At 50.0% G+C, this 24,433-nt stretch overlaps 1 protein-coding gene across 1 annotated transcript in view; it reads left to right on the top strand.

Moving 5' to 3' along the window:
- LOC121586866 (regulating synaptic membrane exocytosis protein 3-like) overlaps positions 1-24,433 on the top strand; it is an 84,601-nt gene that overhangs the window by 9,537 nt on the left and 50,631 nt on the right. The window contains exon 2 of the mRNA XM_045226448.1: positions 16,997-17,308. Coding sequence (XP_045082383.1) covers positions 17,029-17,308 — 280 coding nt within the window. The 5' untranslated portion in view covers positions 16,997-17,028. The remainder of the gene's footprint in view (positions 1-16,996; positions 17,309-24,433) is intronic.

Raw genomic sequence — 24,433 nt, 5'->3', positions numbered from 1 at the left:
ACAAAAATGTAAAATTTTGTTGACCGTGTTTACATGCCCACCAATATTATTTTATTATTCGGGATACTCAAGTATTCTGTTTTTGAGTTGATGCGTATAAACATCATATCCCGTTTACAATAACCCGAAAAAGCTTGTATCCAGGTTATGAGAAACCCGGATAAGATGACTGGGATATGCTGATCTAAGACGGGATACTGTGGCACGTAAACATCTTATCCCGTTTACTGTTGTTTTTGCAGTCTGCACTGACTCAGTTTCGCATATCGTGGGTGTTGTGTGATGTTTTCATCTGATTGTCAAACAAATCACTTCAAAAAGTAGGCTACCTGCGCAGTTCGATCCACCATAATTATTCCATAGTAATTTAGCCTACTATAATTATTTTACTATTATTTAAAATAAGTTTCTGCTTATAATTTCCGACATTTGGTAGGCCATTTGTTGTAAACTATAGTTTGATACATGCAGCTTCTCTTCTGTCATAACTTGTTGCCCCAGAAGACTGAATAAAGTAGTGCTCACCAGAATAATGTCTTACATTGATATAATGAATGCATTAGTAATCTAGTTAACACCGGTTGTCTGTTTAATTTAGGGACCGGGGAGGTAAGGGGATATAGAGGGAGGGATAGAGGGAGGGATAGAGGAGGGATAGAGGGGGGATAGAGGGAGGGATAGAGGGAGGGATAGAGGGGGGATAGAGGGAGGGATAGAGGGAGGGATAGAGGGGGATAGAGGGAGGGATAGAGGGATAGAGGGAGGGATAGAGGGGGATAGAGGGAGGGATAGAGGGAGGGATAGAGGGAGGGATAGAGGGAGGGATAGAGGGATGGATAGAGGGATGGATAGAGGGATGGATAGAGGGATAGAGGGAGGGATAGAGGGAGGGATAGAGGGAGGGGATAGAGGGAGGGATAGAGGGAGGGATAGAGGGGGATATAGGGAGGGATAGAGGGAGGATAGAGGGAGGGATAGAGGGAGGGATAGAGGGGGATAGAGGGAGGGATAGAGGGAGGGATAGAGGGAGGGATAGAGGGATAGAGGGGAGGGATAGAGGGAGCGATAGAGGGAGGGATAGAGGGGGGATAGAGGGAGGGATAGAGGGAGGGATAGAGGGATGGATAGAGGGGGGGATAGAGGGAGGGATAGAGGGGGATAGAGGGGGGATAGAGGGAGGGATAGAGGGATAGAGGGAGGGATAGAGGGGGGATAGAGGGAGGGATAGAGGGAGGGATAGAGGGAGGGATAGAGGGAGGAATAGAGGGATGGATAGAGGGATGGATAGAGGGATAGAGGGAGGGATAGAGGGAGGGATAGAGGGAGGGATAGAGGGAGGGATAGAGGGAGGGATAGAGGGGGGATATAGGGAGGGATAGAGGGAGGGATAGAGGGAGGGATAGAGGGAGGGATAGAGGGGGGATAGAGGGAGGGATAGAGGGAGGGATAGAGGGAGGGATAGAGGGATAGAGGGAGGGATAGAGGGAGCGATAGAGGGAGGGATAGAGGGGGGGATAGAGGGAGGGATAGAGGGAGGGATAGAGGGAGGGATAGAGGGAGGGATAGAGGGGGGATAGAGGGAGGGATAGAGGGAGGGATAGAGGGGGGATAGAGGGAGGGATAGAGGGAGGGATAGAGGGAGGGATAGAGGGAGGGATAGAGGGGGGATAGAGGGAGGGATAGAGGGGGGGATAGAGGGAGGGATAGAGGGAGGGATAGAGGGGGATAGAGGGAGGGATAGAGGGAGGGATAGAGGGGGGATAGAGGGAGGGATAGAGGGGGGATAGAGGGAGGGATAGAGGGAGGGATAGAGGGATGGATAGAGGGATGGATAGAGGGATAGAGGGAGGGATAGAGGGAGCGATAGAGGGAGGGATAGAGGGGGGATAGAAGGAGGGATAGAGGGAGGGATAGAGGGAGGGATAGAGGGAGGGATAGAGGGATAGAGGGAGGGATAGAGGGAGCGATAGAGGGAGGGATAGAGGGGGGATAGAGGGCGGGATAGAGGGAGGGATAGAGGGAGGGGATAGAGGGAGGGATAGAGGGGGGATAGAGGGAGGGATAGAGGGAGGGATAGAGGGGGATAGAGGGAGGGATAGAGGGAGGGATAGAGGGGGGGATAGAGGGAGGGATAGAGGGGGGATAGAGGGGGGATAGAGGGAGGGATAGAGGGAGGGATAGAGGGAGGGATACACAGACACACTCTCACACACACAGGGACATGTCTCACATCCAAATGAAAATCGATAGCCTATAGCTGAGGTCCTTTCTCCTCCCTCTACTTATAGGGGAGTGGGTAGCTAGATTGAAAGTCTCTTCATAGGGGAGAAATTTGCTAGTTTGAAGATCTCTTCATAGGGGAGAAGGTAGCTAGATTGAAAATATTTTCATAGGGGAGAAGGTAATGAGGTTGAAGATACCTTCATAGGGGAGAAGGTAGCTAGGTTGAAGATCTCTTCATAGGGGAGAAGGTATCTAGGTTGAAGATATCTTCATATGGGAGAAATTAGCTAGGTTTTAAATTTCTTCAAAGGGGAGAAGATAGATAGGTTGAAAATATCTTCATAGGGGAGAAGGATGCTAGGTTGAAGACCTCTTCATAAGGGAGAAGGTAGCTAGATTGAACATATTTTCATAGGGGAGAAGATAGTTAGGTTGAAGATATCTTCATAGGGGATAATGTAGTATGGTTGAAAATATCTTAATAGAGGAGAAGGTAGCTAGGTTAAAAATATCTTCTAAGGGTGAAGTTGGCTAGGTTGAAGTTATCTTCATAGGGGAGAAGGTTGATAGGTTTAAGATCTCTTCTAGGGGTGTAGTTGGCTAGGTTGAAGTTATCTTCATAGGGGAGAAGGTTGATAGGTTGAAGTTATCTTCATAGGGGATAATGTAGTATGGTTGAATATATATTCATAGGGGGGAAGGTAGCTAGGTTGACAATATCTTAATAGAGGAGAAAAAAGCTAGGTTGAAGATCTATTCTAGGGGAGAAGGTATCTAGGTTGAAATATCTTCATTTTGGAGGTAGCTAAATTGAAAATATCTTCATTTTGGAGAAGTTAGCTAGGTTAAAAATATCTTCATAGGGGAGAAGGTTGCTAGGTTGAAGCTATCTCTTCATAGGAGAGAATGATAGCCAGGATGAAGTTATCTTCATAGGGGAGAAGGTAGCTAGGTTGAAGATATCTTCATAGGGGAGACGGTAGCTAGGTTGAAGATATCTTCATAGGGGAGACGGTAGCTAGGTTGAAGATATTTTCATAGGGGAGACGGTAGCTAGGTTGAAGATATCTTCATAGGGGAGACGGTAGCTAGGTTGAAGATATCTTCATAGGGGAGACGGTAGCTAGGTTGAAGATATCTTCATAGGGGAGACGGTAGCTAGGTTGAAGATATCTTCATAGGGGAGACGGTAGCTAGGTTGAAGATATCTTCATAGGGGAGACGGTAGCTAGGTTGAAAATGTCTTCATAGGGGAGACGGTAGCTAGGTTGAAGATATCTTCATAGGGGAGACGGTAGCTAGGTTGAAAATATCTTCATAGGGGAGACGGTAGCTAGGTTGAAAATGTCTTCATAGGGGAGACGGTAGCTAGGTTGAAAATGTCTTCAACCTAGTGAGAGAGAGATAGAGAGAGAGCAAGATAGTGTGTGTGTGTGTGTTTGCGTGTGAAGATATCTTCGACCCTAGGTAGTTACCCTTAACCACTGATCTAGAGTCTGATACTGTATGTTTTCCTCCCCGTAACGGTTAATGTTAGGATTGGGTGTAGGGTAGTCATCTTGATACTATATGTGTGTGTTGTACCTCTATGTTCCCTATATTTTATCTCAACAACACTGTTGTACCTCTGTTGCTAAAGCAGCTATAGCAATCACCACCACAACTATCACTACGGCATCCATCGCCAGGGCAGCCATCGCTGCGGCAGCCATTTGTTGCTCGCTTACTCTGTGAAGTACAGGCATCTCCTCCCCTCTCCGGAGAGAAGGGTGTGAGAGCCAGAGAGGGAGGGAGGGAGAAGAAAGAGACGCGAGTGAAAGATAGAGAAGGAGAACAGAGGGGAGGAGTTGAGCCACATCTCTTCCTTTCTTCTCTTTCTGTCTTCCACATCCTGCTCCATTTTCTGTCTGCCAGAAGTTCAGACGTATAAAGTTTGTATGTGAAAAGTATTTGTGACTCGTTTCAGGAAACTAGGCGTATGTCTCACACGTCACTACTTCACAGGAGAGGCATTTGAACGGAAACATTTATTTCTTATCAGAATGCGTTTTTTTTGTTGTTGCAGAAATGCCTTCTGGAACATGTGAACTTTCATGTGCCTTAATAACAAACTTGTATTCCATCCATAAATACAAATTAAATTGTTAAATTACCAGCCTAATTGGTTTAGCCACAGAAAAAGACAGGGACCTTCCCGCTAGTCATGATTGGCTGAGATAATGGATGGGCTGGAAATGCTGGGAGATGAGTTTGGATTGGTCTGCCATGTAGCGTGCTTCTGTCTATAACCTGAGCGTTTCAGTATGTGTTGATAGTACTTTCTACCGCGCCGTTTTTGAAAGATATAACGTTTGTAAGATGATGCATACTTTCAGTTTTTCCGAACTCACTTCACTCGTACTTAAGAGGGAGGCTTTCACTGCTGGTGCTGGCACTGACACATGCGCAGATCAAATACAGCGCTGGAACGCCGATTTAAGATGTTCACATGTCCTAATAATTCTAAAGATTACTCAGAAAATCAGGGGTTTTAATCAGCGTATGCTGACTTCGATTTTGACCTTACACCAATTAAGATAAGCAGAGTAATGTGTTTACTTGCGAGGAGGGGAAGGTTGGAGGAGGAGTGGGAGGTTGGAGGAGGAGGAGGAGGTTGGAGGAGGAGGGGGAGGTTGGAGGAGGAGGAGGGGGGAGGTTGGAGGAGGAGGGGAGGTTGGAGAGGAGGAGGAGGTTGGAGGAGGAGGGGGAGGGTGGAGGAGGAGGAGGGGAGGTTGGAGGAGGAGGGGAGGTTGGAGGAGGAGGGGAAGGTTGGAGGAGGAGGGGAAGGTTGGAGGAGGAGGGGACGGTTGGAGGAGGAGGGGAAGGTTGGAGGAGGAGGGGTGTTTGGGAGGAGGAGGGAAGGTTGGAGGAGGAGGGGGAGGTTGGAGGAGGAGGGAGGTTGGAGGAGGAGGGGGAGGTTGGAGGAGGAGGGGGAGGTTGGAGGAGGAGGGGAAGGTTGGATGAGGAGGGGAAGGTTGAAGGAGGAGGGTTTGGTTGGAGGAGGAGGGGGAGGTTGGAGGAGGAGGGGGAGGTTGGAGGAGGAGGGGGAGGTTGGAGGAGGAGGAGGGGGAGGTTGGAGGAGGAGGAGGGGAGGTTGGAGGAGGAGGGGAGGTTGGAGGAGGAGGGGGGAGGTTGGAGGAGGAGGGGAGGTTGGAGGAGGAGGAGAGGTTGGAGGAGGAGGAGGAGGTTGGAGGAGGAGGAGGGGGAGGTTGAGGAGGAGGGGAGGTTGAGAGGAGAGGGAGGTTGGAGGAGGAGGAGGAGGTTGGAGGAGGAGGGGGGAGTTGGAGGAGGAGGGGAGGTTGGAGGAGGAGGGGGAGGTTGGAGGAGGAGGGGGGTTGGAGGAGGGGAGGTTGGAGGAGGAGGGGGAGGTTGGAGGAGGAGGGGGAGGTTGAGGAGGAGGAGGGGAGGTTGGAGGAGGAGGGGGGAGGTTGGAGGAGGAGGGGGAGGTTGGAGGAGGAGGGGGAGGTTGGAGGAGGAGGGGAATGTTGGATGAGGAGGGGAAGGTTGGAGGAGGAGGGGGGGTTGGAGGAGGAGGGAGGTTGGAGGAGGAGGGGAGGTTGGAGGAGGAGGAGGGGGAGGTTGGAGGAGGAGGGGGAGGTTGAGGAGGAGGGGGAGGTTGAGGAGGAGGGGGAGGTTGGAGGAGGAGGAGGTTGGAGGAGGAGGAGGGGGAGGTTGGAGGAGGAGGAGGTTGAGAGGAGGAGGAGGTTGGAGGAGGAGGGGAGGTTGGAGGAGGAGGGGGAGGTTGGAGGAGGAGGGAGGTTGGAGGAGGAGGGGGAGGTTGGAGGAGGAGGGAGGTTGGAGGAGGAGGAGGTTGGAGGAGGAGGAGGGGGGGGAGGTTGGAGGAGGAGGGAGGTTGGAGGAGGAGGGGGAGGTTGGAGGAGGAGGGGAGGTTGGAGGAGGAGGGAGGTTGAGGAGGAGGGAGGGGGAGGTTGGAGGAGGAGGGAGAGGTTGGAGGAGGAGGGGAAGGTTGGAGGAGGAGGGGGAGGTTGAGGAGGAGGAGGGGAGGTTGGAGGAGGAGGGGAGTTGGAGGAGGAGGGGAGGTTGGAGAAGGAGGGGGAGGTTGAGGAGGAGGGGGAGGTTGGAGGAGGAGGTTGGAGGAGGAGGAGGGGAGGTTGGAGGAGGAGGGGAAGGTTGGAGGAGGAGGGGAGGTTGGAGGAGGAGGAGGGGGAGGTTGGAGGAGGGGGGAAGGTTGGAGGAGGAGGGGGGAGGTTGGAGGAGGAGGGGGGAGGTTGGAGGAGGAGGGGAGGTTGGAGGAGGAGGGGAGTTGGAGGAGGAGGAGGTTGAGGAGGAGGGGAGGTTGGAGGAGGAGGGATTTGGAGGAGGAGGGGAGGTTGGAGGAGGAGGTTGGAGGAGGAGGAGGGGGAGGTTGAGGAGGAGGGGGAGGTTGGAGGAGGAGGGGAGGTTGGAGGAGGAGGGGGAGGTTGGAGGAGGAGGGGGAGGTTGGAGGAGGAGGAGGGGGAGGTTGGAGGAGGAGGGGGAGGTTGGAGGAGGAGGGGAGGTTGGAGGAGGAGGGGAGGTTGGGAGGAGGAGGGGGAGGTTGGAGGAGGAGGAGTTGGAGGAGGAGGGGGAGGTTGAGGAGGAGGGGGAGGTTGGAGGAGGAGGGAGGTTGGGAGGAGGTTGGAGGAGGAGGGGAGGTTGAGGAGGAGGGGGGAGGTTGGAGGAGGAGGAGTTGGAGGAGGAGGAGGAGGTTGGAGGAGGAGGGTGGGGAGGTTGGAGGAGGAGGGGGAGGTTGGAGGAGGAGGAGGGGGAGGTTGGAGGAGGAGGGGGAGGTTGGAGGAGGAGGGGGAGGTTGGAGGAGGAGGGGGAGGTTGGAGGAGGAGGAGGGAGGTTGGAGGAGGAGGGGGAGGTTGGAGGAGGAGGAGGGGGAGGGTGGAGGAGGAGGGGAGGTTGGAGGAGGAGGGGAAGGTTGGAGGAGGAGGGGAGGTTGGAGGAGGAGGGGGAGGTTGAGGAGGAGGAGGGGAGGTTGGAGGAGGAGGGGAGGTTGGAGGAGGAGGGGGAGGTTGGAGGAGGAGGAGGAGGTTGAGGAGGAGGGGGAGGTTGGGGAGGAGGAGGAGGTTGAGGAGGAGGGGGAGGTTGGAGGAGGAGGAGGTTGGAGGAGGAGGGGGAGGTTGGAGGAGGAGGGGAGGTTGGAGGAGGAGGGGAGGTTGGAGGAGGAGGGGAAGGTTGGAGGAGGAGGGGGAGGTTGGAGGAGGAGGGGGAGGTTGGAGGAGGAGGGGGAGGTTGGAGGAGGAGGGGGAGGTTGGAGGAGGGGGAGGTTGGAGGAGGAGGGGAGGTTGGAGGAGGAGGGGAAGGTTGGAGGAGGAGGGGGAGGTTGGAGGAGGAGGAGGGGAGGTTGGAGGAGGAGGGGAGGTTGGAGGAGGAGGGGGAGGTTGGAGGAGGAGGAGGAGGTTGGAGGAGGAGGGGGAGGTTGGAGGAGGAGGGGAGGTTGGAGGAGGAGGGGAGGTTGGAGGAGGAGGAGGTTGAGGAGGAGGGGGAGGTTGAGGAGGAGGGGAAGGTTGGAGGAGGAGGGGGAGGTTGAGGAGGAGGGGGAGGTTGGAGGAGGAGGGGAGGTTGAGGAGGAGGGGAAGGTTGGAGGAGGAGGAGGTTGGAGGAGGAGGGAGGTTGGAGGAGGAGGAGGTTGGAGGAGGAGGGGGAGGTTGGAGGAGGAGGGGGAGGTTGGAGGAGGAGGGAAGGTTGGAGGAGGAGGGGAGTTTGGAGGAGGAGGGGAGGTTGGAGGAGGAGGGGGAGGTTGGAGGAGGAGGGGAAGGTTGGAGGAGGAGGGGAGGTTGGAGGAGGAGGAGAGGTTGAGGAGGAGGGGGAAGGTTGGAGGAGGAGGGGAGGTTGGAGGAGGAGGGAGGGGAGGTTGGAGGAGGAGGAGGGGGAGGTTGGAGGAGGAGGGGGAGGTTGGAGGAGGAGGAGGGGAAGGTTGGAGGAGGAGGGGGAGGTTTGAGGAGGAGGAGGTTGGAGGAGGAGGAGGTTGGAGGAGGAGGGGGAGGTTGGAGGAGGAGGAGGGGAGGTTGGAGGAGGAGGAGGGGGAGGTTGGAGGAGGAGGAGGGAGGTTGGGAGGAGGAGGAGGTTGGAGGAGGAGGGGAGGTTGGAGAGGAGGGGGAGGTTGGGAGGAGGAGGAAGGTTGGAGGAGGAGGGGAGGTTGGAGAGGAGGGGGAGGTTGGAGGAGGAGGGGGAGGTTGGAGGAGGAGGGGAAGGTTGGAGGAGGAGGGAGGTTGGAGGAGGAGGGAAGGTTGGGAGGAGGAGGAGTTGGAGGAGGAGGAGGGGAGGTTGGAGGAGGAGGGGGAAGGTTGGAGGAGGAGGGGGAGGTTGGAGGAGGAGGGGAGGTTGGAGGAGGAGGGGAGGTTGGAGGAGGAGGGGAGGTTGGAGGAGGAGGAGTGGGAGAGGTTGGAGGAGGAGGGGGAGGTTGGAGGAGGAGGGGAAGGTTGGAGGAGGAGGGGGAGGTTGGAGGAGGAGGGGGAGGTTGGAGGAGGAGGGGAGGTTGGAGGAGGAGGGAGGTTGGAGGAGGAGGGAGGTTGAGGAGGAGGGGGAGGTTGGAGGAGGAGGGGAGGTTGGAGGAGGAGGGGGAGGTTGGAGGAGGAGGGGGAGGTTGGAAAACATTGATGCACTTGAGAGCTGCAGCTTGCCCCCCCTCTGTCTCTCTCTCTCTCTCTCTCTCTCACTCGCTCTCTCTCTCTCTCTCTCTCTCTCTCTTCTCTCTCTCTCTCTCTCTCTCGCTCTCTCTCTCTCTCTCTCTCTCTCTCTCTCTCTCTCTCTCTATCTCTCTCTCTCTCTCTCTCTCTCTCTCCCTCTCTCTCTCTCAATTCAATTCAATTTCAATTTAAGGGCTTTATTGGCATGGGAAACGTGTGTTAACATTGCCAAAGCAAGTGAAGTAGATAGTAAACAAAAGTGAAATAAACAATAAATATTAACAGTAAACATTACACTCAGAAGTTTCAAAAGAATAAAGACATTTCAAATGTCATATTATGTATATATACAGTGTTGTAACAATGTGCAAATAGTTAAAGTACAAATGGGAAAATAAATAAACATAAATATGGGTTGTATTTACAATGGTGTTTGTTCTTCACTGGTTGCCCTTTTCTTGTGGCAACAGGTCACAAATATTGCAGCTGTGATGGCACACTGAGGTTTTTCACCCAGTAGATAAGGGAGTTTATCAAAATTGGGTTTGTTTTCGAATTCTTTGTGGATCGCTGTAATCTGAGGGAAATATGTGTCTCTAATATGGTCATACATTTGGCACGAGGTTAGGAAGTGCAGCTCAGTTTCCACCTCATTTTGTGGGCAGTGTGCACATAGCCTGTCTTCTCTTGAGAGCCAGGTCTGCCTACGGCGGCCTTTCTCAATAGCAAGGCTATGCTCACTGAGTCTGTACATAGTCAAAGCTTTCCTTAAGTTTGGGTCAGTCACAGTGGTCAAGTATTCTGCCACTGTGTACTCTCTGTTTAGGGCCAAATAGCATTCTAGTTTGCTCTGTTTTTTTGTTTGTTCTTTCCAATGTGTCAAGTAATTCTCTTTTTGTTTTCTCATGATTTGGTTGGGTCTAGTTGTGTTGTTGTTGTTGTTGTCTCTCTCTCTCTCTCTCTCTCTCTCTCTCTCTCTCTCTCTCTCTCTCTCTCTCTCTCTCTCCCTCTCTCCAAAACAGAAGTCAGTCCAGTAAATGTACAATCGTGAACTTTTTGACTCTCCTCAATTCTCAACCATTGTATTTAGCCGACCAGCGACTCACACGCTTCCCTCTTCACTCATCACATTAATCTAGCTGAGGTTTGAGGCAGGTTGACCTTTGACTAAAGTAGTGGGTGTCTATATCCCCAGCAGCAGAACAAAGACACGTAATATGGAGGTGAGTGCATGGAGTTCATATTTCATATAGGGGATGACATTACACTGGTTTGTTTGTTCAAATGGCACACTTTTCCTCATATAGTGCTGTAATTTTGACCAGGGCCCATAGTGTTTTGGTCAAAGTAGTGCACTATATAGGGAATAGGGTGCCATTCTCTGGTGTAAAGTAGTGCACTATATAGGGAATAGGGTGCCATTCTCTGGTGTAAAGTAGTGCACTATATAGGGAATAGGGTGCCATTCTCTGGTCTAAAGTAGTGCACTATGTAGGGAATAGGGTGCCATTCTCTGGTCTAAAGTAGTGCACTATATAGGGAATAGGGTGCCATTCTCTGGTCTAAAGTAGTGCACTATATAGGGAATAGGGTGCCATTCTCTGGTCTAAAGTAGTGCACTATATAGGGAATAGGGTGCCATTCTCTGGTCTAAAGTAGTGCACTATATAGGGAATAGGGTGCCATTCTCTGGTCTAAAGTAGTGCACTATATAGGGAATAGGTGCCATTCTCTGGTCTAAAGTAGTGCACTATATAGGGAATAGGGTGCCATTCTCTGGTCTAAAGTAGTGCACTATATAGGGAATAGGGTGCCATTCTCTGGTCTAAAGTAGTGCACTATATAGGGAATAGGGTGCCATTCTCTGGTCTAAAGTAGTGCACTATATAGGGAATAGGGTGCCATTCTCTGGTCTAAAGTAGTGCACTATATAGGGAATAGGGTGCCATTCTCTGGTCTAAAGTAGTGCACTATATAGGGAATAGGGTGCCATTCTCTGGTCTAAAGTAGTGCACTATATAGGGAATAGGGTGCCATTCTCTGGTCTAAAGTAGTGCACTATATAGGGAATAGGGTGCCATTCTCTGGTCTAAAGTAGTGCACTATATAGGGAATAGGGTGCCATTCTCTGGTCTAAAGTAGTGCACTATATAGGGAATAGGGTGCCATTCTCTGGTGTAAAGTAGTGCACTATATAGGGAATAGGGTGCCATTCTCTGGTGTAAAGTAGTGCACTATATAGGGAATAGGGTGCCATTCTCTGGTCTAAAGTAGTGCACTATGTAGGGAATAGGGTGCCATTCTCTGGTCTAAAGTAGTGCACTATATAGGAATAGGGTGCCATTCTCTGGTCTAAAGTAGTGCACTATATAGGGAATAGGGTGCCATTCTCTGAGTCTAAAGTAGTGCACTATATAGGGAATAGGGTGCCATTCTCTGGTCTAAAGTAGTGCACTATATAGGGAATAGGGTGCCATTCTCTGGTCTAAAGTAGTGCACTATATAGGGAATAGGGTGCCATTCTCTGGTCTAAAGTAGTGCACTATATAGGGAATAGGGTGCCATTCTCTGGTCTAAAGTAGTGCACTATATAGGGAATAGGGTGCCATTCTCTGGTCTAAAGTAGTGCACTATATAGGGAATAGGGTGCCATTCTCTGGTCTAAAGTAGTGCACTATATAGGGAATAGGGTGCCATTCTCTGGTCTAAAGTAGTGCACTATATAGGGAATAGGGTGCCATTCTCTGGTCTAAAGTAGTGCACTATATAGGGAATAGGGTGCCATTCTCTGGTCTAAAGTAGTGCACTATATAGGGAATAGGGTGCCATTCTCTGGTCTAAAGTAGTGCACTATATAGGGAATAGGGTGCCATTCTCTGGTCTAAAGTAGTGCACTATATAGGGAATAGGGTGCCATTCTCTGGTCTAAAGTAGTGCACTATATAGGGAATAGGGTGCCATTCTCTGGTCTAAAGTAGTGCACTATATAGGGAATAGGGTGCCATTCGGGACACATCTATTAGTTCCATCCTCCTTCCCTCCATGATTTACTGATGCTGATATGAGACAGAGAGAGAGAGAGAGAGAGAGAGAGAGAGAGAGAGAGAGAGAGAGAGAGAGAGAGAGAGAGAGAGAGAGAGAGAGAGAGAGAGAGAGAGAGAGAGAGAGAGAGAGAGAGAGAGAGAGAGAGAGAGAGAGAGAGAGAGAGAGAGAGAGAGAGAGAGAGAGAGAGAGAGAGAGAGAGAGAGAGAGAGAGAGAGAGAGAGAGAGACAGAGCGAGAGAGAGAGAGAGAGAGAGAGAGAGAGAGAGAGAGAGAGAGAGAGAGAGAGAGAGAGAGAGAGAGAGAGAGAGAGAGAGAGAGAGAGAGAGAGAGAGAGAGAAAGAGAAAGAGAGAGAGAGAGAGAAGACAGGCTATGTGCACACTGCCCACAAAATGAGGTGGAAACTGAGCTGCACTTCCTAACCTCCTGCCAAATGTATGGCAGGGCTTGAAAACTATTACAGACTACAAAGGGAAGCACAGCCGCGAGCTGCCCAGTGACACAAGCCTACCAGACGAGCTAAACCACTTCTATGCTCGCTTCGAGGCAAGCAACACTGAAGCATGCATGAGAGCACCAGCTGTTCCGGATGACTATGTGATCACGCTCTCCGTAGCCGATGTGAGTAAGACTTTTAAGCAGGTCAACATTCACAAGGCCGCAGGGCCAGATGGATTACCAGGACGTGTACTCCGAGCATGTGCTGACCAACTGGCAAGTGTCTTCACTGACATTTTCAACATGTCCCTGACTGAGTCTGTAATACCAACATGTTTCAAGCAGACCACCATAGTCCCCGTGCCCAAGGACTCTAAGATAACCTGCCTAAATGACTACCGACCCGTAGCACTGACGTCTGTAGCCATGAAGTGCTTTGAAAGGCTGGTCATGGCTCATATCAACAGCATTATCCCAGAAACCCTAGACCCACTCCAATTTGCATACCGCCCCAACAGATCCACAGATGATGCAATCTCTATTGCACTCCACACTGCCCTTTCCCACCTGGACAAGAGGAACACCTACGTGAGAATGCTATTAATTGACTACAGCTCAGCATTCAACACCATAGTGCCCTCTAAGCTCATCACTAAGCTAAGGATCCTGGGACTAAACACCTCCCTCTGCAACTGGATCCTGGACTTCCTGACGGGCCGCCCCCAGGTGGTAAGGGTAGGTAACAACACATCTGCCACACTGATCCTCAACACGGGGCCCCTCAGGGGTGCGTGCTCAGTCCCCTCCTGTACTCTCTGTTCACCCATGACTGCATGGCCAGGCACGACTCCAACACCATCATTAAGTTTGCCGACGACACAACAGTGGTAGGCCTGATCACCGACAACGATGAGACAGCCTATAGGGAGGAGGTCAGAGACCTGGCCGTGTGGTGCCAGGACAACAACCTCTCCCTCAACGTGACCAAGACAAAGGAGATGATTGTGGACTACAGGAAAAAAAAGAGGACTGAGCACGCCCCCATTCTCATCGACGGGGCTGTAGTGGAACAGGTTGAGAGCTTCAAGTTCCTTGGTGTCCACATCACCAACAAACTATCATGGTCCAAACACACCAAGACAGTCGTGAAGAGGGCACGACAAAGCCTATTCCCCCTCAGGAGACTGAAAAGATTTGGCATTGGTCCTCAGATCCTCAAAAAATTATACAGCTGCACCATCGAGAGTATCCTGACTGGTTGCATCACCGCCTGGTATGGCAACTGCTTGGCCTCCGACCGCAAGGCACTACAGAGGGTAGTGCGTACGGCCCAGTACATCACTGGGGCCAAGCTTCCTGCCATCTAGGACCTCTATACCAGGCGGTGTCAGAGAAAGGCCCTCAAAATTGTCAAAGACTCCAGCCACCCTAGTCATAGACTGTTCTCCCTGCTACCGCACGGCAAGCGGTACCGGAGTGCCAAGTCTAGGTCTAAAATACTTCTCAACTCCTGAACAGCTAATCATGGCTACCTTGACTATTTGCACTGCCCCCCCACCCCATCCTTTTTACTCTGCTGCTACTCTGTTAATTATTTATGCATAGTCACTTTAACTCTACCCACATGTACATATTACTTCAACTACCTCAACTAGCCGGTGCCCCCGCACATTGACTCTGCACCGGTACCCCCCTGTGTATATAGCCTCCCTACTGTTATTTTATTTTACTTCTGCTCTTTTTTTCTCAACACTTTTTTTGTTGTTGTTTTTTATTTTTACTTTTTTTGTTAAAAATAAATGCACTGTTGGTTAAGGGCTGTAAGTAAGCATTTCACTGTAATGTCTGCACCTGTTGTATTCGGCGCATGTGACAATTAAAATGGATTTGATTTGATTTGATTTGACCATATTAGAGACACATATTTCCCTCAGATTACAGAGATCCACAAAGAATTCGAAAACAAACCCAATTTTGATAAACTCCCTTATCTACTGGGTGAAAAACCACAGTGTGCCATCACAGCTGCAAGATTTGTGACCTGTTGCCACAAGAAAAGGGCAACCAGTGAAGAACAAACACCATTGTAAATACAACCCATATTTATGTTTATTTATTTTCCCATTTGTACTTTAACTATTTGCACATTGTTACAACACTGTATATATACATAATATGACATTTGAAATGTCTTTATTCTTTTGAAACTTCTGAGTGTAATGTTTACTGTTAATATTTATTGTTTATTTCACTTTTGTTTACTATCTACTTCACTTGCTTTGGCAATGTTAACACACGTTTCCCATGCCAATAAAGCCCTTAAATTGAAATTGAATTGAATTGAGAGAGAGAGAGTGACAGAGAGAGAGTGACAGAGAGTGACACAGAGAGAGAGAGATCCAGCTGGTCCTGGGGTTGAGTTCACAAACCTGTTCTAACACACTGAATCCTCAGAACCAGAACAACCAATCAATCAGAATAAAACAAAACTACATTACTTATTGGGAAACACAAGCACAAAGCAAAACGCAGTGCTATCTGGCCCTAAATTGACAGCACACCGTGGCAAACAATTTGACCATGGTTACTGATCAGAACATTAGAAAAACCTTGACAAAGTACAGGCTCAGTGAGCCCAGCCTTGCCATTGAGAAGGGTAGACACAGGAAAACCTGGCTCCCTGTAGAGGAAAGGCTGTGCAACCACCGCACCACAGCAGAACCTGAGACGGAGCTGCATTTCCTGACAAAATTTAAAAATAAAAATAAAAATTAGTGTAATTTCCCCTAATTTGAAACAATTATTCAAGGTTTCAAAGGCCTCTCTGATGAGAATAGGCTTCCCATCCTGTTGGGGGAGGACGCATAGAGCTGTGGGTTGGCAGGATAGGCTGCCTGTCCTGTTGGGGGAGGACGCAGAGAGCTGTGGGTTGGCAGCGCACTACATTGCTGCCTGCCATAAGATGAGGGACAGTGTCTGACAGACCAACCAACCTGCACATGTCCTCTATGCCACTGTTATTGTTATTGTTCAATGTATGGGTATTTTAACTCTTGATTATTGTTGTTACTGTTGTCCCGTTGACAATATTGATGATTATTATTTAAATTATGTTAATATTGTAATTCTTCAAGGTAAGCTTTGGCAATATGTACATTGTTATGTCATACCAATAAAGAGACAGAGGGAGAGAGAGAGGGAGAGAGAGAGAGAGAGAGAGAGAGAGAGAGAGAGAGAGAGAGAGAGAGAGAGAGAGAGAGAGAGAGAGAGAGAGAGAGAGAGAGAGAGAGAGAGAGAGAGAGAGAGAGAGAGAGAGAGAGAGAGAGAGAGAGAGAGAGAGAGAGAGAGAGAGAGAGAGAGAGAGAGAGAGAGAGAGAGAGAGAGAGAGAGAGAGAGAGGGAGAGAGAGGGAGAGAAGAGAGGGAGAGGAGAGAGAGAGAGAAAGAGAGGAGAGAGAGAGAGAGAGAGAGAGAGAGAGAGAGAGAGAGAGAGAGAGAGAGAGAGAGAGAGAGAGAGAGAGGGAGAGGGAGACAGAGAGGGAGAGAGAGAGAGAGAGAGAGAGAGAGAGAGAGAGAGAGAGAGAGAGAGAGAGAGAGAGAGAGAGAGAGAGAGAGAGAGGTGGAAGGAGGATGATTTCTAAGGTCTCGAACTTAGCAGGGCAAAGTGTGTTTGTGTCCCCTCAACAAAGTGTGTGTATGGTGTGGATGTTGGTACAGTTCTGATCTGTTTGTCTGTGTGTGTGTGTGTGTTCTCTCAGAGCCTATACTAACTCATATGAACAGTTACATATACACTTTATTTGTCAGTTTTTGTTTGTTTTTGGGACATTGATGATGCAACGAAAGGGTTTCTGATATCAGCAAACATAAAAAAAATATATATTATATTCATCAAATGTAGTCTTGTTGACTTTGTAGAATTACCTCATCCTTCAAATCTACCCCCACCCTGTCCATTTACAGATCTACCCCCACCCTGTCCATTTACAGATCTACCCCCACCCTGTCCATTTACAGATCTACCCCCACCCTGTCCATTTACAGATCTACCCCCACCCTGTCCATTTACAGATCTACCCCCACCCTGTCCATTTACAGATCTACCCCCACCCTGTCCATTTACAGATCTACCCCCACCCTGTCCATCTACAGATCTACCCCCACCCTGTCCATTTATAGAACCGCTGAAATATCAACGGTTGATATTCTGTTGAGAGCCAACATCTAACCCCTCTCTCCCCTCTGCTCCAGCCCCTCCAACATAATGTGTGTTTGTGTATCAGAGGGGTAAAAGCTGAAAACAAATGTCTAGTATCTTCTCCTTCTTCTTCTTCTTCTTCTTCTTCTTCTTCTTCTTCTTCTTCTTCTTCTTCTTCTTCTTCTTCTTCTTCTTCTTCTTCTTCTTCTTCTTCTTCTTCTTCTTCTTCTTCTTCTTCTTCTTCTCTTTCTTCTTCTTCTTCTTCTTCTTCTTCTTCTTCTTCCTTCTTCTTCTTCTTCTTCTTCTTCTTCTTCTTCTTCTTCTTCTTCTTCTTCTTCTTCTTCTTCTTCTTCTTCTTCTTCTTCTTCTTCTTCTTCTTCTTCTTCTTCTTCTTTCCAAACTCAACCCCTCTCTCCTCTCTCCTCTCTCTACACCCTCCAGCCCCTCGTCTGTCCCCCTCCTGCCCAGTAGCCATGATGCTTAGCAGCTCTGTCGAGGTGCCCAGTCCCGGCCACGGCGGCATGTCCGGTCTCTCTGCGATGAGGGCGGCAACGGCGGGGAACGTTGTCCGGTCCTCCAGTATCTCGGGAGCCATGTACAGCCTGGAGAAGAGCCCCGGGAGCGGCGGCGGGCCGGGAGAGGTGGGAACGCTGGCCGCGAACAAGAAGAGACGATCCAGCCTTGGAGCAAAGATGGTGGCCATCGTGGGGCTGTCGCAGTGGAGCAAGAGCACCCTGCAGCTCAACCAGCAAGGTCAGTTTCAATGTTGTTGCATTGTAGTTGATGGGGTGTTTTTGAGTTGTTGCAGCAGTGGGGCTAGGCCCCTGCAGCTCAACCAGTAAGGTCAACACAGTACATTATTCTTATGGATGAAGTTGTTTAACCGGCCTGGTTAAAATATTGCTCCATCTCCTACTTTGTTCCTTCCTTCCTTCCTTCCTTCCTTCCTTCCTTCCTTCCTTCCTTCCTTCCTTCCTTCCTTCCTTCCTTCCTTCCTTCCTTCCTTCCTTCCTTCCTTCCTTCCTTCCTTCCTTCCTTCCTTCCTTCCTTCCTTCCTTCCTTCCTATGGCCTCAGTCTCCTCTCTTTCTCATCTCCTTGTTGGGTAACACTGTACTTGATACACTTCTGTCCCTTACTTGTTCCCTCCTTCCTCTGCTTGTAATCTTTCACCTTTAGTGCTAGGTCAGAGATTTCATCTCTCTCTCTCTCTCTCTCTCTCTCTCTCTCTCTCTCTCTCTCTCTCTCTCTCTCTCTCTCTCTCTCTCTCTCTCTCTTCTCCTTCTCCTCTCTCTCTTCTCCTCCCTCTCTTCAAGTCCTGGAAGGCATTCTATTTAATCTTTCCTCTCTTTCCTCTCATCTTTCCTCTCTCTGTTTTCCATAGATGCCTTTTGCCTGTTTCAGATATATTGTGTGCCTTTCAGACATCCCTGGTCTGAGAGGAACGCCTATGTAAATCTAATTTTATACATGCTTTTGTCTGCCTCAAAGAATGGTGGTACTTTTTACATTCAGGGTCCAAGAATACCTCAGCACAGCAGAAAGATAGCTACAAAGCTTCACAGTATGGGGAGCTGTAGGTAAATTCTTATTTACATTGGTAGCTAGCCAGCGAGATCACACCAAATCAACTTCAGTATTCAACGTTTGTCCAGGTCCCCAGGATGTCAGGAGATGCCTTCAATACCATCCACTAGGGGCAGCGTGAGCACCTATTACCATCTAGTAGGCTCGCAACTTGCTAGGGTGTTGTGGATGGGGATAGAGGACGGCCTTAATCTGCACGCGCTTCGGCTCCGAGGACCACAGGTTCAATCCCGGTCGGAATGAATGCCTACATTTTTAACCCTTACCCGAACTTAACCGGCGAGTTTTGACGTTTATCTAGGGACAGGGATAAACATACCAGCCTGATAGAGGTTTTTCTGGGGGACAGGGATAAACATACCAGCCTGGTAGAGGTTTTTCTGGGGGACAGGGATAAACATACCAGCCTGGTAGAGGTTTTTCTGGGGGACAGGGATAAACATACCAGCCTGGTAGAGGTTTTTCTGGGGGACAGGGATAAACATACCAGCCTGGTAGAGGTTTTTCTGGGGGACAGGGATAAACATACCAGCCTGGTAGAGGTGTCTCTGGGAGGTTGGGGGTCCATTGTTTTCTCTTCCTGTTTCTTTCTCTCATTCACTCTCTCTGAAATTCCTTTATCCCCTTTCTATTCTATCTCTTCAGTTTCTATTCCCTTCTTCTCTTAATTCAAACCTCTCTCCCCCAGTCTCAACCCTCTCCCCCCCAGTCTCAAACCTCTCCCCCACAGTCTCAACCCTCTCTCCCCCCAGTCTCAACCCTCTCCCCCCAGTTTCAACCCTCTCTCCCCCCAGTTTCAACCCTCTCTCCCCCAGTCTCAACCCTCTCTCTCCCCAGTCTCAACCCTCTCTCCCCCCAGTCTCAACCCTCTCTCCCCCCAGTCTCAACCCTCTCTCCCCCCAGTCTCAACCCTCTCTCCCCCCAGTTTCAACCCTCTCTCCCCCAGTCTCAACCCTCTCTCCCCCAGTCTCAACCCTCTCTCCCCCCAGTCTCAACCCTCTCTCCCCCCAGTTTCAACCCTCTCTCCCCCCAGTCTCAACCCTCTCTCCCCCAGTTTCAACCCTCTCCCCCCAGTCTCAACCCTCTCTCCCCCAGTCTCAACCCTCTCTCCCCCCAGTTTCAACCCTCTCTCCCCCCAGTCTCAACCCTCTCCCCCCAGTCTCAACCCTCTCCCCCCACAGTTTCAACCCTCTCTCCCCCCACAGTCTCAACCCTCTCTCCCCCACAGTTTAAATCCTCTCTCCCCCCAGTCTCAACCCTCTCTCCCCCACAGTTTCAACCCTCTCTCCCCCCCAGTCTCAACCCTCTCCCCCCCCAGTTTCAACCCTCTCTCACCCCCCAGTCTCAACCCTCTCCCCCCACAGTTTCAACCCTCTCTCCCCCCAGTTTCAACCCTCTCTCCCCCACAGTCTCAACCCTCTCTCCCCCACAGTTTCAACCCTCTCTCCCCCACAGTCTCAACCCTCTCTCCCCCACAGTTTAAATCCTCTCTCCCCCCAGTCTCAACCCTCTCTCCCCCACAGTTTCAACCCTCTCTCACCCCCCAGTCTCAACCCTCTCCCCCCAGTTTCAACCCTCTCACCCCCCCAGTCTCAACCCTCTCCCCCACAGTTTCAACCCTCTCTCCCCCCAGTTTCAACCCTCTCTCCCCCACAGTCTCAACCCTCTCTCCCCCCACAGTTTCAACCCTCTCTCCCCCCACAGTCTCAACCCTCTCTCCCCCACAGTTTCAACCCTCTCTCCCCCACAGTCTCAACCCTCTCTCCCCCACAGTTTCAACCCTCTCTCCCTCCCAGTCTCAACCCTCCCCCCCCCAGTCTCAACCCTCTCTCCCCCAGTCTCAACCCTCTCCCCCCACAGTTTCATCCTCTCTCCCCCACAGTTTCAACCCTCTCTCCCCCACAGTCTCAATCCTCTCTCCCCCACAGTTTCAACCCTCTCTCCCACACAGTCTCAACCCTCTCTCCCACACAGTCTCAACCCTCTCTCCCCAACACTCAACCCTCTCTCCCCCCAGTCTCAACTCTCTCTCCCACACAGTCTCAACCCTCTCTCCCCCACAGTCTCAACCCTCTCTCCCCCCACAGTTTAAATCCTCTCTCCCCCAGTCTCAACCCTCTCTCCCCCACAGTCTCAATCCTCTCTCCCCCACAGTTTCAACCCTCTCCCCAACACTCAACCCTCTCTCCCCCCAGTCTCAACCCTCTCTCCCACACAGTCTCAACCCTCTCTCCCCCACAGTCTCAACCCTCTCTCCCCCCACAGTTTAAATCCTCTCTCCCCCCAGTCTCAACCCTCTCTCCCCCACAGTTTCAACCCTCTCTCCCCCCACAGTCTCAATCCTCTCTCCCCCACAGTTTCAACCCTCTCCCCAACACTCAACCCTCTCTCCCCCAGTCTCAACCCTCTCTCCCACACAGTCTCAACCCTCTCTCCCCCACAGTCTCAACCCTCTCTCCCCCACAGTTTAAACCCTCTCTCCCCCCCAGTCTCAACCCTCTCCCCCCCAGTCTCAATTCTCTCTCCCCCACAGTCTCAACCCTTGTGTTCTGTTCTAAACAAGGCTTTCAGTGCTGTCGTCCCCATGCAGAGATTTATGCTCCGGAGGGTTTGTACGTGTGTGGCAGGAGAGAGGGTTAGTGGGTCACTCTGAACCGTCCTGTCCTGTGGGTTGGCATGGGAGTCACCTGCGTGTCTGGAGTGGAGAGGAGAGAAGTTGCCCTAATTCCACCAGGCTGCACTTCCTTGCCCTGGCATCCCATCACATTTTCTAAAGAAAATGGAGCACAAAGCCAGTGAAGTGTATTCACATCACATACACACACACACACACACAGTCTCGCGCAGCTAACCTTGTGGGGACATACAATTCAGTCCCATTCAAAATCCTAACCCGAAACCTAACCCGTACCCTTACCCTAACCCTAACCCGTACCCTAAACCTAAACCTAGTTCCTAACCCTAACCCTAAAACTAACCCTATCTCCCAACCCTAAACCTAATTCTAACCCTAACACTAATTCTAACCTTAACCCTAAACCCCATAGAAATAGCATTTGACCTTGTGGGGACCAACAAAATGTCCCCAGTTGGCCGAATTTTTCTTGGTTTACTATTCTTGTGGGGACTTCTGGTCCCCACAAGTATAGTTAAACACATCCACACACATATATATATATACATACACACGCACACTCACATGTCATGTTTACTCCTGCTAGTTACAATACCAGAACTGTGTTTAGTGAATGTTGGTAGCAATGCTAAGATACTTCCACAAGTAGATGGAGAGAGATATGGGAGGGAGGTAGGTAAGGGGAGAAGAGAGAGAAAGAGAGAGAGTGAGACAGAGAGAGAGAGAGAGAGGGGTGGAGAGAGAGAGAGAGAGAGAGAAAGAGTGGAGAGAGAGAGAGACAGAGAGAGAGCGAGACAGAGAGAGAGAGAAGAGAGAGAGAGAGAGAGAGAGAGAGAGAGAGAGAGAGAGAGAGAGAGAGAGAGAGAGTGTGTGTGGTAAAAAATCTTCAACATAAATTTAAACGAATTGGCGAGGGCACTAGAACAGTCTGCAGCACCCAGCCTCACCCTACTAGAATCTGAAGTCAAATGTCTACTGTTTGCTGATGATCTGGTGCTTCTGTCACCAACCAAGGAGGGCCTACAGCAGCACCTAGATCTTCTGCACAGATTCTGTCAGACTTGGGCCCTGACAGTAAATCTCAGTAAGACAAAAATAATGGTGTTCCAAAAAAGGTCCAGTTGCCAGGACCACAAATATACATCTAGACACCGTTTAGACACCGTTTCCTTAGAGCACACAAAAAACTATAAATACCTTGGCCTAAACATCAGCGCCACAGGTAACTTCCACAAAGCTGTGAATGATCTGAGAGACAAGGCAAGAAGGGCCTTCTATGCCATCAAATGGAACATAAAATTCAACATACCAATTAGGATCTGGCTAAAAATACTTGAATCAGTTATAGAACCCATTTTCCTTTATGGTTGTGAGGTCTGGGGTCCGCTCACCAACCAATAATTCACAAAATGGGACAAACACCAAATTGAGACTCTGCATGCAGAATTCTGCACAAATATCCTCCGTGTACAACGAAAAACACCAAATAATGCATGCAGAGCAGAATTAGGCCGATACCCGCTAATTATCAAAATCGATTGATCGAAATTGATATCCTCTGCAAAATACCCGCTAATTATCAAAATCGATTGATCGAAATTGATATCCTCTGCAAAATACCCGCTAATTATCAAAATCGATTGATCGAAATTGATATCCTCTGCAAAATACCCGCTAATTATCCAAATCGATTGATCGAAATTGATATCCTCTGCAAAATACCCGCTAATTATCAAAATTGATTGATCGAAATTGATATCCTCTGCAAAATACCCGCTAATTATCAAAATCGATTGATCGAAATTAATATCCTCTGCAAAAAGATCCTCAGTGTACAACGGAAAACACCAAATAATGTAGAGCAGAATTAGGTCGATACCCGCTAGTGCTCAGAATTTCTGACCACTGTGACTGACCCAAATTTAAGGAAAGCTTTGACTATGTACAGCAGGGTTCTTCAATTCCGGTCCTGGAGGGCCGAAACACCTCTGTTTTTCATCCTCTCCTTCTAATCAGGGGCTAATTCAGACATGGGACACCAGGTGAGTGCAATTAACTACCAGGTAGAAATAAAAAACAGAAGTGTTTCGGCCCTCCAGGACCGGAATTGAAGAACCCTGATGTACAGACTCAGTGAGCATAGCCTTGCTATTGAGAAAGGCCGCCGTAGGCAGACCTGGCTCTCAAGAGAAGACAGGCTATGTGCACACTGCCCACAAAATGAGGTGGAAACTGAGCTGCACTTCCTAACTTCCTGCCAAATGTATGACCATATTAAAGACATATTTCTCTCAGATTACAGAGATCCACAAAGAATTCAAAAACAAACCCAATTTTGATAAACTCCCTTATCTACTGGGTGAAATACTACAGTGTGGAATCACAGCAGCAATATTTGTGACCTGTTGCCACAAGAAAAGGGCAACCAGTGAAGAACAAACACCATTGTAAATACAACCCATATTTATGTTTATTAACTTTCCCATTTGTACTTTAACTATTTGCACATTGTAACAACACTGTATATATACATAATATGACATTTGAAATGTCTTTATTCTTTTGAAACTTCTGAGTGTAATGTTTACTGTTAATATTTATTGTTTATTTCACTTTTGTTTACTATCTACTTCACTTGCTTTGGCAATGTTAACACACGTTTCCCATGCCAATAAAGCCCTTAAATTGAATTGAATTTAATTGAAAGAGAGGGAGAGAGAGAGATTGAGATTTAAATGGAGAGGCTTACCTCACCCCCCTGTGACCGCCAGCTCTGACACAGTGACCATATGGTGGAGAAGTGCTGTCATTGTAAAACACACAAAACAAGAACACACACACACACACACACACACACACACACACACACACACACACACAGACGGACAATAACACACACACACATACACACACACACACACACACAGAGGAACACACACACCTCTACTGTTTTTGGGCAGAAGAGCTCTCAGTTACACTACCGACTCACCCTCCTACCTCCCCTCTCCTCTCCTCTCCTCTCCTCTCCTCTCCTCTCCTCTCCTCTCCTCTCCTCTCCTCTCCTCTCCTCTCCTCTCTCTCTCCTCTCCTCTCCCTCTCCTCCCCCCTCCCTCCCTCCCCTCCCTCCCTCCTCCTCCCCTCCCTCCCTCTCCCCTCCTCCTCCCTCCCTCTCCCTCTCCTCTCCTCTCCTCTCCTCTCTCCCTCTCCCTCTCCTCCCTCCCTCCCTCTCCCTCCCCTCCCCTCCCTCCCCCTCCCTCCCTCTCTCTCCTCTCCTCTCCTCTCCTCTCCTCTCCTCTCCTCTCCTCCTCTCCTCTCCCTCTCCTCTCCTCCTCCTCCCCTCCCCTCCTCCTCCCTCTCCTCCCTCTCCCCTCCTCCCCCTCCCCCTCCCCTCTCCTCTCCTCAACCTACTGCTCGTTCCTGGCACTCATGTGTATGTCCCCCTGTAGCTCAGTTGGTAGAGCATGGCGCTTGTGGGTTCGTTTCCCACTGGGGGCCAGTATGAAAAATGTATGTGCTCACTAACTGTAAGTCGCTCTGGCTAAGAGTGTCTGCTAAATGACTAAAATGTAATTTACTTCCTGATGGTTGGTCTGTGACACGCAGGTTGGCAGGCATCACTCTGCAGAGTGGTCACTAGCTGGCGCAGCCACAAAGTCAT

This window comes from Coregonus clupeaformis, chromosome 17 (assembly GCF_020615455.1).
Source record: "Coregonus clupeaformis isolate EN_2021a chromosome 17, ASM2061545v1, whole genome shotgun sequence".
Taxonomy (NCBI): Eukaryota; Metazoa; Chordata; class Actinopteri; order Salmoniformes; family Salmonidae; genus Coregonus; species Coregonus clupeaformis.
The sequence above is the reverse complement of the archived record's forward strand: the minus strand, read 5'-3'. Positions and strand labels throughout refer to the sequence as shown.